We start from the raw sequence: 14,081 nt of genomic DNA, 5'->3' as shown, positions 1-14,081 counted from the left end.
AGCCTACAGAATTCGGCAGGGAGACCTGGGGAAGCAAACAGGAGGCCTCGCTCAAGTACTCCTTTCCCCCTTTCCCTCTCAGGGATGTCGACAGGGGCCTCTGATCCTACCAGCTGCCACGGGTTTCTGACAACACCAATTGAATTAGAAGGGGCTGAGCTTTCCTAACCTAGGGCGAGAGCAGCTCCCCTCCCAGGTTCCCTGGCCAGCCGAGGGTGTTTGGCAGGCTGACGCTCAGAGTGTACTTCAGACAGCACAAGCTCATCACGGGCAGGCTGGATCCGGAAAGAAAGCTGTCAAAATGGTGCATAACACGGCCAGTCAAATGCAGTCCCACATTCTGTTCACATTCACCATGGCCACACGTCTCATGTGATGAATCACCCGTGATACATGGCCTGCTGATCTCACGAACTCCTGCTCCCTCCGTTCCTGTGGCTCACCGAACACAGGCCAGCGCGGGGCTCTGAGCTGAGCTTCGGGGGGCACGTCCCAAGCGAGAAGAGGACAGAGCCCCCGTGCAGGGATGCAGTGGACAGGATGGTGCACCGTCCCAGGAGAGGCGAGGAATGGAGCACCTGGCTGAGGGAAGGCGGTGACTGCAGGCATCATCCAAGGCCCCAAGAAGCAGGTATTCCCACCTACACTGGGTATCCAGCCACTGTTGGGGCCCCCGTAGTGAAGTCAATGTGACAGCCAGACATCAGGCAGCAGATTCAGGGACAAAGTCCTCGCCTTCCCATAACTCAGTTGTTTTTGCCACACTGACAAGTAGACCAAGAAGAGGCTTATGGGAATATTCCTTCCCCCACACTGGTTGCCGCACAGAGCGTGAGGCAGCAATAACGGTCATCATGGTGGAGCCCAACTTCTTGCCGAGTGGTTTTCACAGGGCAATTCACCTCATCCTCTTAATATGCCCATTTCATAGATGTGGAAGCTGAGGCTCAGAGGCTGGAACCAACCAAGAGAGTTGGTCGGTGGGGCCGCCAGTCTCTAACAATGGAGCCAAGGCTATGCTCTGTGACGCACAGTTGTGGGGGGAGAGAGAGAACAGCATTGGTCGGCCACACCTCGCACCATCTGAACCCTGGAGCAGATGGGACCTGCCCATTGCCCCTCCCAGGACCTGCTTGGCATTGATCATCTAGTTCTGGGCACTTCTCTGCGGCCCGTCCTCCCTAGAGCTGGGACAGCACGACACAAAGGGGCTCGTAGAGCCCACAAGTGGTTTGTGGATCCCGGGAGTGGGACAGAGACTGCATCTGAAATGTCTGTTTCCTCCTGTCTCACTCACCTGCGCTCACCCCTCCCTGCCACCCTGGGGTCATTTCCCTGTCTTACCTGCCTGGCAAATAGGGTACAGAGCTGACAATGCGCACCCACTTATAGAATATTTCCAGATTTTTAAATAAAAAAATGAACGGAGAGGGGAGCTTTAACGTTCTCTTGTATCACGGGCAGCTACTGCCGACGGTTTGGCAACATTTGGCAACATTTGAGGAGGGGTAAGAGAAGGCCTGCCCACCCGTTATCACAAACACCACGCCCCCCCGGAACTCCGGTGCAGACACTGCTGGGAAGAGCCACACCTGGCACACCCCTCCAGGAGGAGGGGCTGGGGCTCTGGGGGGAGTAGCAAGAGCCTCAGACGAACGCTGCCTGGATGGGCACATTTGACTGCCTCAGCGACTCTCCAAGCTCGGCTGTCTTTCCGTCACCTCCACTGCACAGACGTGGAAGCGGAGGCTCAGAGAATCTACATCGTTTTCCAGGGCTGGAAGCCACAGTAGCCGCGCTTCGAACCCGGCCCTCCACTGCCCCGTGAGCGCCACGGCTGATGGTGAACCCGGCTCGGCAGAAACGCCAGCGCTGTCATGGTCACGCTTTTCCACAGGACAGCGTTCCTGAGATATTACTGACACACCACTCAATTCACCCATCTCAAGCGTCCAGTTCGATGGTTTTTCGTGTTTTCCCAGATAGGTGTCAGTTTTAGAACATCTCCATCCCACCAAAAAGGAACCCCTTTAGGGGCCCTGGCCGGTTGGCTCAGTGGTAGAGTGTCGGCCTGGCATGCAGGAGTCCCGGGTTCGATTCCCGGCCAGGGCACACAGGAGAGGTGCCATCTGCTTCTCCACCCCGCCCCTCCTTCCTCTCTGTCTCTCTCTTCCCCTCCCGCAGTCAAGGCTCCATTGGAGCAAAGATGGCCCGGGCGCTGGGGATGGCTCTGTGGCCTCTGCCCCAGGCGCTAGAGTGGCTCTGGTCGCAACATGGCGACACCCCGGAGGGGCAGAGCATCGCCCCCTGGTGGGCAGAGCGTCGCCCCTGGTGGGTGTGCCGGGTGGATCCCGGTCGGGCGCATGCGGGAGTCTGTCTGACTGTCTCTCCCCATTTCCAGCTTCAGAAAAATACAAAAAAAAAAAAAAAGAAAAGAAACCCTTTTATCCATCTCTCCCCTAATCCCGTGTCTCCTCACCCCTAACTGACCATGAACCTATCTTCTGACTCTAGGGGTCTCCCTGTCCTGGACGTGTCATAGGAATGGAATCGCAGAATAAGTAGTCCTTCGTGTCTCACATCTTTTAAAATGTTTTCCATGTCTGCCCAGGCGGCAGCCTGTGTTGGTACTTTGTTCTTCTTCATGGCCAAACAATGTTCCACTCTGAATATGCTGCATTTTGTTTATCCATTCATCCGCTGATGGACATTGATGGACACTGATGGGAGGCCCAGCCCACCTCTCTCGGCAAAACCCAACAGTGCCTTCCTCACCCCCACTCCTCGGCAGCGGGGATGGCGGCAGGGATCCAGGCTGGGCAGTCCAAGCCTTCGAATCGGAAGGTGTGACGCTGAGTCCATTCCCGGGGCTGTGGTGTCCTTCTCTTAGCAGGAGTGGGGGCAGGGCCGAGGTGGCCACGTCCACACAGGTCCTTGGGTTGGGGGGCGTGGGGAGCTATGCCAAGGGCCTGGTGCCTGGCACCCCTGGGTTCCACCCCCAATGACCCCGGTCACTGTGTGCGCTACTCAGCACCCCTTCAACAAACTCCTTCTCTGCTGACACCGGCCAGCCTCAGCTTCTGCGGCTTACCACCGAGAACTGCGCGTGAATCACACTTGACGACCGAGGGTCGAGCTGCGGTGTCTTTACCCGGATTCTAACAGCTGAAGTTTAACCGAAAAAGGAGGAGCTCTGGAGAGTTCACCCCCTCTGGGGCCATCTGGTCCCGTTTTTGAAGGACACGACGCAGAATTCAAAACACAGGAAAAGCTATTAAAGTCTAGAAAGTTCTACCACAGAGGGGAGACTTCTGTAAGTTTTCCTGGCTCACTTAGCCTCCCTGTTCCCACCTCTGCCTCTCCCGCGTTCCGGGTTCTAAGAGACAGTTTCACCCTCGGACATGCTCACTGCACTCTTAGGTAAAGGAAGGAGAAAAGAATGTAAACCAAGTTCTACAGAGCTGAGACCCGGTCAGCTGTCCCGTGCTCCCCACGCCTGGGTGTCCCTGGGAGTTTCTGTCCCGATGGAGACGGAAGGCGGGCGGGGAGTCGGGGGCTGTGTCGCCAACCGACACGGGTTCGCCAGGGTCCCCTTAAGCATGGTCTAATGTGACCATCTTAGCGTTTGACCTTCACGCACCCCTCCTGTGACCAGCACTACACTTCCCGCCGCAGGGGAGGCCTGTGTCAACCAGGTGTGTTTCCAGTTACTTACGTTGCTGTCTTCCAGAAACTTCAGCGCTTTGGCTATGTTGTTGAGCCGGAAGATGCGGTGGGAGGAGAACTTGTACTCGTGGAGCTGTGACACAAAGCAGACGGGACGGCTGAGCCGGCGGGGGCCTCCTTTCCCTCCCCCACGCTCGCGTCCACCCCGGGGGGAAGTCGGGCTCCGGCTGGAACCCACTCTTTATTTATGGTTCCTGGACTTCCCTCGGGTGGGCTGGTGCAAGGGGGACCCCGGGGTTAAACAAGGGCCAGATTTGTCAGGTTTTCCTCTGACCCAGCTCCTGGCTGTCGCTCGCCCGCCCTCCCCCGAGCCCCGCAGTGACACGCTCTCCTCCCGGCTGATGGTTTCTGTCCGAGCCGGGGGCCTCCGTGCCGGGGCATCACCGCACAGCTGCTAAATCATCCTCCAGTCCCTCCCTGGGGTAGCAGATGTTCCTGCTTTCTGGCCAAGAGCTTTGTGCACAGCTATCCCAGGTCAGAGCGAGACAGGCTGAGATTGGGGGGGGGGGGGTGGCGGTGGGTGGGAGGGAGGGAGGGAGACAGACAGAAAGAAAGAGAGGAGAGGGAGGGAAAGCAAGAGAAACAGAGAGAGACAGAGTTGGACAGAGACAAGGAGAGAAAGAGAGAGAGAGAGAGAAATAAAGAGAGACAGAGTGAGAGACCGAGGCAGGGTGATAGAGAAAGACAGACACAGAGAGTGAGACAGAGAAACAGAGAAGGAAAGAGAAAGAGGAGAGAGTCAGAGACAAGGGGTAGAGAGGGGAAGGGAGAGAGAGAGGGAGAGAGAGAGAGAGAGAGAGAGAGAACAGAGGGAGTGCCCGCAGAAGCTAAAACTCCAGCCACGTCAGCTGGGCACACTAGGAGCACCATCAGAACCAGCATCCTAAAGGGAAGCCCGTGATGCCCCTCTAGGGGGTGGCTTACATTACAAGGCATCCCAGTGGGTGTCTGTCACCGAGTATGAACTGCCAGGCCAAGCTCACAGGTCATTGCAGCACCTCTGTGTCACTCTGCACTCTGTGTCACCCCTGTGAGTCACTCAGGGTGAATCAAACCCGGGACTCCAGAGTGGGGTTTCTCAACATCAACTTTACTGGCATGGTGGCCAGATCATCGCCCCGCCGCTGGGGGACGCCTGGCAATGTTCCCAGGACATGTCTGGTTGTCACACCTGGGGGTACGACCGACATCCAGGGGGTAGAGACCAAGGAGGCTGTCAAACACCCTGCGGTAGACAAATGGCCCGACCACCAGGAACTCTCACACCCGACATGTGCGGAGCACCGGGTGGAGAAGCTCCACCCCGTGAAGGGGAGAGACAGGGCCACCCTGCGCGCAGCCGACATCCTCCCCGTGATGAGGTCTGGCTGAAGAGCAAAGTGGAGTAAACCTCAAGATCAGCGGGTTCAATTCAATTCTGGTCATACTTCCGAGAAGCTTCTAGAAGCCCGCTGTTCTGGTTTCAGCCTTGGGATGGGTGACAGATTCAAATAGAAGATGCCTGCTCCACCTTCTTCATTCTCTGCTATCGTTTGGGTTCAAGTGGCAGCTGACCCGTTCAACTATAATGTTCTAGTTCCAATCTCTGGCCTGAACAGACTCAGAAAACACTGGGCATTTATTTATCTACTTACTAAGGTAGATTTGCTTAAAAAAAATTTTTTTTTAAAAAACATACTGCTTAGTTACACATGACTAGGTCAGTCTCATCGCGGAGGAAAGAACATTGCCCGCCACAGTCTGTCACCACAGGGTGGATGTGCAGCGGGTCTGTGCACACACAGAGATCTGTATTAAAAAGCAACCTTCAGCACCGTTTTCCTCGGCGCTTTACCTCCTCCCAACCCTCCTGTGCCGTACATACCAGATTTCGCCCAGACAGGACTTCCAACAGAGCCATTAGGACTTTGCCATCTTGTATGTCAACAAACAAATCTTTCACTTCCAGAGGCGGGTCGCACTGTGGATGAAGAGGGAGGAACAGCCCATTAGTGACCTGGGGAGCCCACAGAACTAGTTTACAGTGGCAGAGTTCACTCAAGAGAAAACTTCCGGACACCCACGTCCGTCTATAGGCAGCGAGGCTTGTCCATGGAGGGCGTGAGCTTGCACCCCTGGAGGGAACGCCTGGGCAGCAGGTGCATTGGGGGGGCAGCGTCGGGGGTCCCTGCCAACAAATGATCCTTGGGGACTCTTCTAAAATGAGATCTCAGAATCACATTACATCCACGTTTCTGCCTAAGGGTAGAAAGAAAAGGCATGCCTTCCTTATAGCCCTCTACAGAATGAAATCATTCTAGAAACGGGGCTCACGTCAAATTACCTGGTGCAAGACCTTCACTCGGAAGCTCCAAGAGGCTGGGTGGCGTGCCCAGTGTTCGGACAAGCCAGCTCTTTGGTAAGGCCCTGTTCCTCATCGGGACACGCTGGCTGACCACCAGTGCAGCCCAGACCCACACTGGGACGGCACGACATCGGGTCAGTGACCCTCTGGGCCTGGGCCCACGTGTCAGCAGGGCTCCCTCGTCTCCCATCCTGCTCAGTCAAAATACATGTGCCTCACTGAGGTGCCAGCTGTCACGTCATTGATATGTAGTCTGAGTCTGGAGGGGGGCACCCTTGGGAGGGAGCCAGGAGGAAGGCTGGCATGGGTAACTTGGTTGGGAGGGAGCGGAGGACAGACAGCAGCACAGCTGAACGCGGGGTGGCTGAGTCGGGGGGGACCTTTCCTTCCACCCCCAAGTCTGAAGGCCTGCCAGGATCTCCTAGTTTGAGAGGCTGATTTACATGTGTAGTTTTGATGTGTGTTTATATGTTTAGATATACGAAGTAATAATACATGCTCATTATAACAAGTCAAACTAATAAAAATGATGCTAAAAAGTTAATCGATGGAATGTGACTGCCTCATTCCTCCACAACATCCGGGCTTCTGAGATGAACCATTATCTCAAGATGCACCTTCCACCTGTTCCACCAAGAAGCAAGGGGGTTAGACACGCCCGAGTTCAAATCTGGGTTCTGCCCTCAACAGGACTTGGCCTTGAGCATTTTCCTTAACCTCCCTGGGCCTGATATCCTTGGCTACAAGGTCAGGTTTAGGAGTCTGACCCACTGCAGAGGACGGGAGCTAGAATGGAATGAGGTCATGTGGGGAAAGCGCCTGGCCCAGCACCTGCCTTCGCAGACTGACACCGGCAGTCAAACTAGTTTACTGTTACCTGCAGAGTCTCAGGGTGCCCTATTTAGGACGGCACTTCACCCGGGAGTATGTGTCTCACGGCTGTGAGATGTCCTTAGCTGGTGCCAGGCTGCAGGGAACGACACTTGAAGCATCATCTCTCTGCCTCACTTGCTTCTCTTCCTGGGTTTCCTGGGTCAGTAAACGGCACCCTCTGAGCCATGCTCCCAGCCTCTTCCCTCTCCCTGGGGGAAAAGGCAACTTTCCACACAGGACCTGGGATGTGAAGGGAGAGGCCTGGATGGGAAGAGCTGGAAGCCCCCCCCCCCACCTTTCTTCTCTGAGCCTAGACCGGGGAGGTCTGCTGTCTAGGTGAGCCGACACTGTACCGTGTCCATGTGAGTTTGGCTGGATGTGGCCCAGAGTCTAGGGCTGGCTGGAACTTGTCGGTCAGATCTCCCAGCTCAGGAATCTGCAAACCTGGCTTCTTGGAACCCCCAGATTCAGCAGAACAGCTTTGGGGTGCCCTATCGTGACTGAGGGACATCAAGAAGGAAGTCGATCCATTTACCTCCTTCAGCAGAGACGCTCAGCTTTTATGGACCTTTGCTGAGGGTCCCATGTAAGACTTTGCTGGAAAGAAGTTCTCTGTTGACCACTGCTTGATAACAAGAGCTTTAATGCAGGATGGTTTAGAACAGGGGTCCCCAAACTACGGCCCGCGGGCCACATGCAGCCTGAGGCCATTTATCCAGCCCCCGCCGCACTTCCAGAAGGGGCACCTCTTTCATTGGTGGTCAGTGAGAGGAGCACATTGACCATCTCCTTAGCCAAAAGCAGGCCCATAGTTCCCATTGAAATACTGGTCAGTTTGTTGATTTAAATTTACTAGTTCTTTATTTTAAATATTGTATTTGTTCCTGTTTTTTTACTTTAAAATAAGATATGTGCAGTGTGCATAGTTTTGTTCATAGTGTTTTTTTTTATAGTCTGGCCCTCTAATGGTCTGAGGGACAGTGAACTGGCCCCCTGTGTAAAAAGTTTGGGGACCCCTGGTTTAGAGGGACTTCAACAGAGTACGGGCACAGTGTCCACAAACCTGTACCTTTAATAAGCCCCCAGCCCAGTACGGATTCTGGTTACCTTTCAGTATTGGGGCTTCCACCACATTAGAATGGTTAGTCTGAGTACTCTCTGCTTCTGGGTACAATGAAAGGGGGTATCACAGAGGAGATGAGGGGACAGTACACATGGGGGGAGGTAGCTGTAACCAGCCAGAGGCCCAGGGGTAAGGAAAGCCTTGGAAACTCGGTGAGCTGTGGTCCCGGCACCCTCTTCCTCCCGGAAGGCCTCCTGCCCCAGACAGCCTTGGAGGGCCTGTGCTTGCTTTGTTGTTTTTATTAAGGAAGGTGGTATTTCCTTAGGCCTTATACGAGCCCCTGACTTCCCGGTGAGTCAAAATACAGGGCAATTCCGCCCACAGGTGCACAGAAAAGGGCTTTGCTTCAAGGGCACCAGCGACTTTGAACCGAAAGGCAGATTATTTTCTTTGCAGACTCCCGCAGCTCCTTGGGCACATTCCAGGCCAAGCACGAGGGCATCAGGTTACGGAGACTCTTACGGAAATATTATTCCTGCTAATGGGAGGCAGCGATCGCGAGAGACCCGAACAAAACACCCCCTGATAGATGGGCTCACAAAATTTCCAGTTAGCAGCCCCGACCGCGGCCGGGCCCTGTGTTCGCCTAGAACCCGGAGAATCATTCCCATTGATGGCGTCTGGAGGAGCCGCGGGGGCGGGGGCGGCGGCGGGGGCGGGGGCAGGGGCGGCGCACGGGGCCTTGGCCGCGGTCCATCCTGCGAGAGGGCAGGAGGAGAAATTGAAACGGCTCCAGAGCAAACACTCCTGGGGCCCCAAACGTTCCGTGGGCTTCATGAGATCGGTATGGCCCGAATAAACAGCACCCCCAGGCCTTTCTTCATGATCTAACCCCTTTGGTAAATTAAGGAATTTTTCCAGAAGCCGGGGACTCGGTAAATATTTCTGACAGCCTTCAAATTGCAGTTAAGCCCAGTTCCCCCAGGAGTTCCTGGGTTTCCTTTACATGAAAGGTTGTTCTTGAACGTCTCGGGGTTGGAAACGTGGCTGTTAATTTTGCCCTGTTTATTAGGCATCGGTTTCAGGTGCTATCTGATTTATCTCTGGAGTGGGCGCTACCCACCTGCCCCGCGCAGAAGGAACCAGAGCGTGGCCAAGGGGGAAAGTCCTGATATGATAAATGCTAGCAGAGGCTCATTTGGGGTGCTGAGTGAGCGCAGGGGTATTTGCTATATTACCCTCCGTACTTCCCTGTGTTATTTTTTTAATTAAAAAAGAAAGAGAATGAATGAATAACGCCATGGCCATACTCCGTCCACCAGGAGGAATTTCCAGCCGCCCTGACACACATCAGGCATTCAGTTAGGAGTTCAGTGAACTCAAGTTTGGAAAACAGTGTCGTTCTCTCCCCAACCCCCAGAAATAACACTTCACTTTATATGAGCCCTGCCGAAAATGCACCCACAGTCAGAATAACTGGCAAATGATTTACAACGCTTTATCCACACTGGGTCCTCCTTCACCTAAAGGGTTCAGGAGCCTGCTGGGTCAAGTGTATCCCACTGTACAGGCGGGGGGACAGAGGAGTGGGTGACCAAGTGCCGCTGGCAAAATGTCACAGGCCCCAAAAGTCAACTCTGCGGATGAGACTCTCAGTCAAGAGCTCCACTTCCTGGCCCTGGCCGGTTGGCTCAGTGGTAGAGCGTCGGCCTGGCGTGCAGGAGTCCTGGGTTCGATTCCCGGCCAGGGCACACAGGAGAGGCGCACATCTGCTTCTCCACCCCTCCCCTTCTCCTTCCTCTCTGTCTCTCTCTTCCCCTCCCACAGCCAAGACTCCATTGGAGCAAAGTTGGCCCGGGCGCTGGGGATGGCTCTATGGCCTCTGCCTCAGGCACTAGAATGGCCCTGGTTGCAACAGAGCGACGCCCCGGAGGGGCAGAGCATCGCCCCCTGGTGGGCATGCCAGGTGGATCCCGGTCTGGTGCATGCGGGAGTCTGTCTGACTGCCTCCCCGTTTCTAACTTCAGAAAAATACAAACAATAAAAAAAGTCACATTTCTTTTTTCTGCTTTCTAATCATCTCAATGATTCCAAGAACCTTCCTCTGGGTTAACTCCCAGGACAGTCAACAGGTACTCTTGTACCTTTGAAGAGGATAGGAGGGAAGGAAATACAACTGCCTGAACGAACCAACGGAGGGCACCTCAATCGCCCCAGGTTTGTTTTTTTTTTTTAATTTAATTTAATTTTTTTTAATTTTTTTTTTTATTTATTCATTTTAGAGAGGAGAGGGAGAGACAGAGAGGAGAGACAGAGAGAGAGAAGTGGGGGAGGAGCTGGAAGCATCAACTCCCATATGTGCCTTGACCAGGCAAGCCTAGGGTTTCGAACCGGCGACCTCAGCATTTCCAGGTCAACGCTTTATCCACTGCGCCACCACAGGTCAGGCAAGGTTTAAAAAGAAATGAGACTACAGGGCTGGGTCTATTTGGAGAACCAGATAGTGGAATTTCAGAAGAAAGAAGTGAAGTGAGTGAAATGAATCCTGTGAAGTCAGCTTTCTTATACCCTAAGGAGAAAAATAATGTCTCTTTCCCCAGCCCCGGGCAACACAGAACGTTCACAGTCAGGGGCTAACCCGGCGTATAAGGAGGGCTGGGGTTTCTCACTGGAGCTGGGGGTCCACCTGCATCCCTGCCCTCTGCGGCCCATCCTTCCCGCTGCTTAGCAGGAGGAACTGGTTCAGCGGCTTTTGCTCTATGGTGTGCGAGCCAGAGATGCTTGCAGACAAAATGCAATTTAAAACCGCCTGGCCAGAGAGTGTCAGACAGAAAGAAAAGGGGGAAGAGGGGCCACAAAGCTGAATCCGCAGAAGCCGCAGGAAGAGCTTCCTTCTAGGTGGTGGGACGGCAGGAAGTCATGAAGCCTTGTTCAGAGTAGGAGGTGGGGGGGGTTAGTTAGGGTTGTCATGGGGATTAACGGAGATGTGTGATGTGCGAAGTAGGGTGCCTGGGTGCACCCAAAGGGGCAGGTAAGGTTACTAATCAATGGCAACATTATGTGATGAACAAGGGAATCTGGCTTTGTATTAGGTGTCAAGGGTTCCTGTATCAATCAATCCAAATTTCTACAAAAGGATCTTAATAAGAGGCCCCCACTCCAACCTTGCCTCCTGTCCATGGAAGTGCTTGAGTTGTGCGACAGTGAATGTCTTCTGACTTTTGCTCATCGTTTCTGTTCAAAGGCAGACCTCTGCAGGTGTGGCGATACTCGTTCCTGGCGCTCGGTTGTTGCAGTAAGAGAGTGGGCATGCTGCAGAACCGGCTGGAGCTTCGTGGGACCGTCCCGGGGGCCACAAGGACCGCCCCGGGGGCCACAAGGACCGCCCCAGGGGCCACAAGGACTACCTCGCTCCGGCAGTTTGGAAACAAGGGTCCAGAGAAACAACAGCTACTTCCGGAGGATGCCGGCATTCCAGCGCATCCAAAGGGCCCTCCACACCTCCTGCATGGAGCTCCCGTGGTGCTTACGGCTGACGGAGCAGCAGATGCCCCACATCAGCCGGCTACGGCTTCACTTTCCAAGAAGCAGGACCGACTTCAGCTTGTCCTCCCAGCAACCAGTGGGTTCAATCCCATTCAGTTCTCCATAGACCAATAAGCTGGTAAATAACTGAGTTCTTCTCTGGGGGTCAATATTCACTGACTTGTACTAACTGCCACCGATAAAGCAGTCTTTACCATTAAAAAAAAAAAGGATAAAGACCTTTTCTTCCCCAACTGGACTGACACTCCCAACGCCTTACCTCCATGTTCCAGGCAAGGACCTGGGTACCAGGCAGGGAGAACACACTCGTTAAATGAATGAATGACAATGACAACGACAACAAGAGAAAACAGAGAGCCACTGGCCCCCTTGCCAGGATCCTGAGCTGTACGCTCAGTTATGGAGGAACCCACCAGGTATCAGAAAGCCAGACGCCCCGCTTACCTTCTCCAGGTGTAGATTTATCCACCGAGTGAATGTCCTCTTCTGCACATTCTCCCTCTCCACTGCAAATAGAGAAACGCCGTTAGCTGGGCGAAAAGGAATACGTGCAGAATCCCACCCTCCTCTCCACAGGGGCGACTCCAGGCGGACGGCAGGCAGAGCCTCGGAGGGTCCCACCTACGAAGGCAAGAGGGTTGGCAAGAGGTTGGGCGGCACCTGGGATCCATTTTCCCCGGTCTCCTCACCCCCGAGCACCTTACACAGAGTCAATACCCATGAATGCAGACACATAGAAAATGTTCTACACAACCGAAGGGGAGCATGTGGGCTTAAGAAGCGCTGGTGGTGGTGATCTAAACTGAAGCCCAAGCTGACGGTGCTGCCCACCTGCCCGGAGTGCTGGGCGGAGTGCTGGGCGGAGGCGCTGAGACACGGCAGAGACCGGCGAGCGGAGGCCGGGGAGGAGGAACAGGGATGCGAGCTCTGGCACATGCCAGACCGTGGTGAAAGGAATGGACGGTCCTGGGTGGACTCTCAGCCCTGTCACCTCCCAGCTTTGTGCCCTTGGGCCAGCTGCCCGTGCCCGTGTCTGATCCGCTCACTCCCAGGCTGCCATACGCCACCTGCAGTCCTTCAAGTTGCTGGCACAATGGCCGCTCGTTTCTTTTGTTGTTATTGTTGCTATTACTTCTAGAGCCAGGGAGCCCGTGACCTCTCCCGGGAAGGGAGAGGTCTGCAGGAGTCGGGCGACGGAGCCTCAGTGAACCGGAAGACAAAAACCAGACCCAGTTCCCTCCTCCCAGGGGCCAGCGTTTCCAAACAGCCTTCTTAGGAAAGATCTTTCCTGTCCAAGGGTTACTGCCCTCTGGCCAGCACTAATTGTGTCCTGGACACTTTGTTTCCATTACTCTTTAAGCCTGATGACTCTGCCTGCAGAGCAGAAACTTATTAAACTTATTTTATCCATGAACAAAACACGGCTCAGAGAGGTGCCACGACTCACCCAGGCACCTGCAGGAGAAGCAGAGCAGGGCATCACCCCAGGTCTGTCTGCACCCCCATCAGCACCCAGAAATGGGAGGTCTGGGTTTGAATCCCAAGTCTTCCAACCATGGCAAACACATCTGCAATAGCGATGATGCTTTAAAAATATTTACCGAGCGCACTCACTATGTGGCAGGTACTCATCTAGGCACTGCGCGCACAGACGCTAATGTAATCCTTACCTATCTACCTACCACCCCTGGAGGCAGACGGGGTGGGGTGGGGGGTGGGGGTGTGAGGAGAAACCTGGGACACCTGCCCAGAGTCACACAATTGCTAAACTTAAGGCTCCTAGTTTGCAGATGAAGACACTAAGGGTCAAACGGTGAATACTCAGTGAAGCTGGGACTTGGAGCTGGAGTCTGGGTTTCTCCCAGCGCCTCCCAAGCTCTGTGGCGTGAGCTGGCTCAATGCCGTAGGACCCGAGGGCGGTTTCGAGGCGGGCAGCAGTGCCAATCCCAGGGTTAGAAGCTCCGTGGGCCTGGCAGCAGCCCCCCACCCCAGATCAGGCCACTACGCCTCTCAGGACGCTTGAAATGTCGGTGTCACATGACTCCCAAATTACCAAGCTCTGGATTTCAACATGCTGGAAGAACACATCACACATGCTAAAAACCATTTCACATTTCTCTAGCAATAAGAAAATGAGAGGCAATTTATCTCCCGGGGAGAAAAAAAAAAAAAAGCCTCCAGTTTTCTGTAAGGACTGTGGTTCCTTCTCAGCCTCATTACTGGGCAGATAGTGGAGCCCATAAATCAAATTTTAATATTGTGCCTTTCAATCTTTTTAATTGAAGAGCCAGCAGACAGTAATTATGCTTTATGTGACTGATTTTCTCCCATTTTCCTTCTTTTCTGCCAGGGAAGGTCGCTGGCAAGTAGGCATAAGGATTAAATGTCTAATTCCAGCACACTGTTTCGCAGGTAGGGAGAGGGGGCGGGGAGAAGAAAGAAGTCGAGAGCACTGAGGGAGGGAGGGCGTGAGCTACAGAGTCCCAGAGCTTTGCAGAAGAGTGGAGACACCCTGCCCCGAGCCCCATC

At 54.3% G+C, this 14,081-nt stretch overlaps 1 protein-coding gene across 3 annotated transcripts in view; it reads right to left on the bottom strand.

Annotated features, from left to right (window-relative positions):
- The window catches only part of CLMN (calmin), a 111,269-nt gene that overhangs the window by 33,233 nt on the left and 63,955 nt on the right, over nucleotides 1-14,081 (bottom strand). For 2 of the 3 annotated variants that reach the window (XM_066277273.1, XM_066277274.1), the window contains exons 2-4: nucleotides 11,997-12,058; nucleotides 5,591-5,686; nucleotides 3,716-3,799 (exon numbers count right to left, since the gene is read on the bottom strand). In XM_066277273.1, coding sequence (XP_066133370.1) covers nucleotides 3,716-3,799; nucleotides 5,591-5,686; nucleotides 11,997-12,058 — 242 coding nt within the window. Of the gene's footprint in view, nucleotides 1-3,715; nucleotides 3,800-5,590; nucleotides 5,687-11,996; nucleotides 12,059-12,619; nucleotides 12,655-14,081 lie in introns of those variants that run through there. The other variant, XM_066277275.1, reaches the window with a different exon arrangement.

The sequence above is a fragment of the Saccopteryx bilineata genome, chromosome 4 (genome assembly GCF_036850765.1).
Source record: "Saccopteryx bilineata isolate mSacBil1 chromosome 4, mSacBil1_pri_phased_curated, whole genome shotgun sequence".
Classification (NCBI taxonomy): Eukaryota; Metazoa; Chordata; class Mammalia; order Chiroptera; family Emballonuridae; genus Saccopteryx; species Saccopteryx bilineata.
This window is presented reverse-complemented; position numbering and strand designations above follow the sequence as displayed.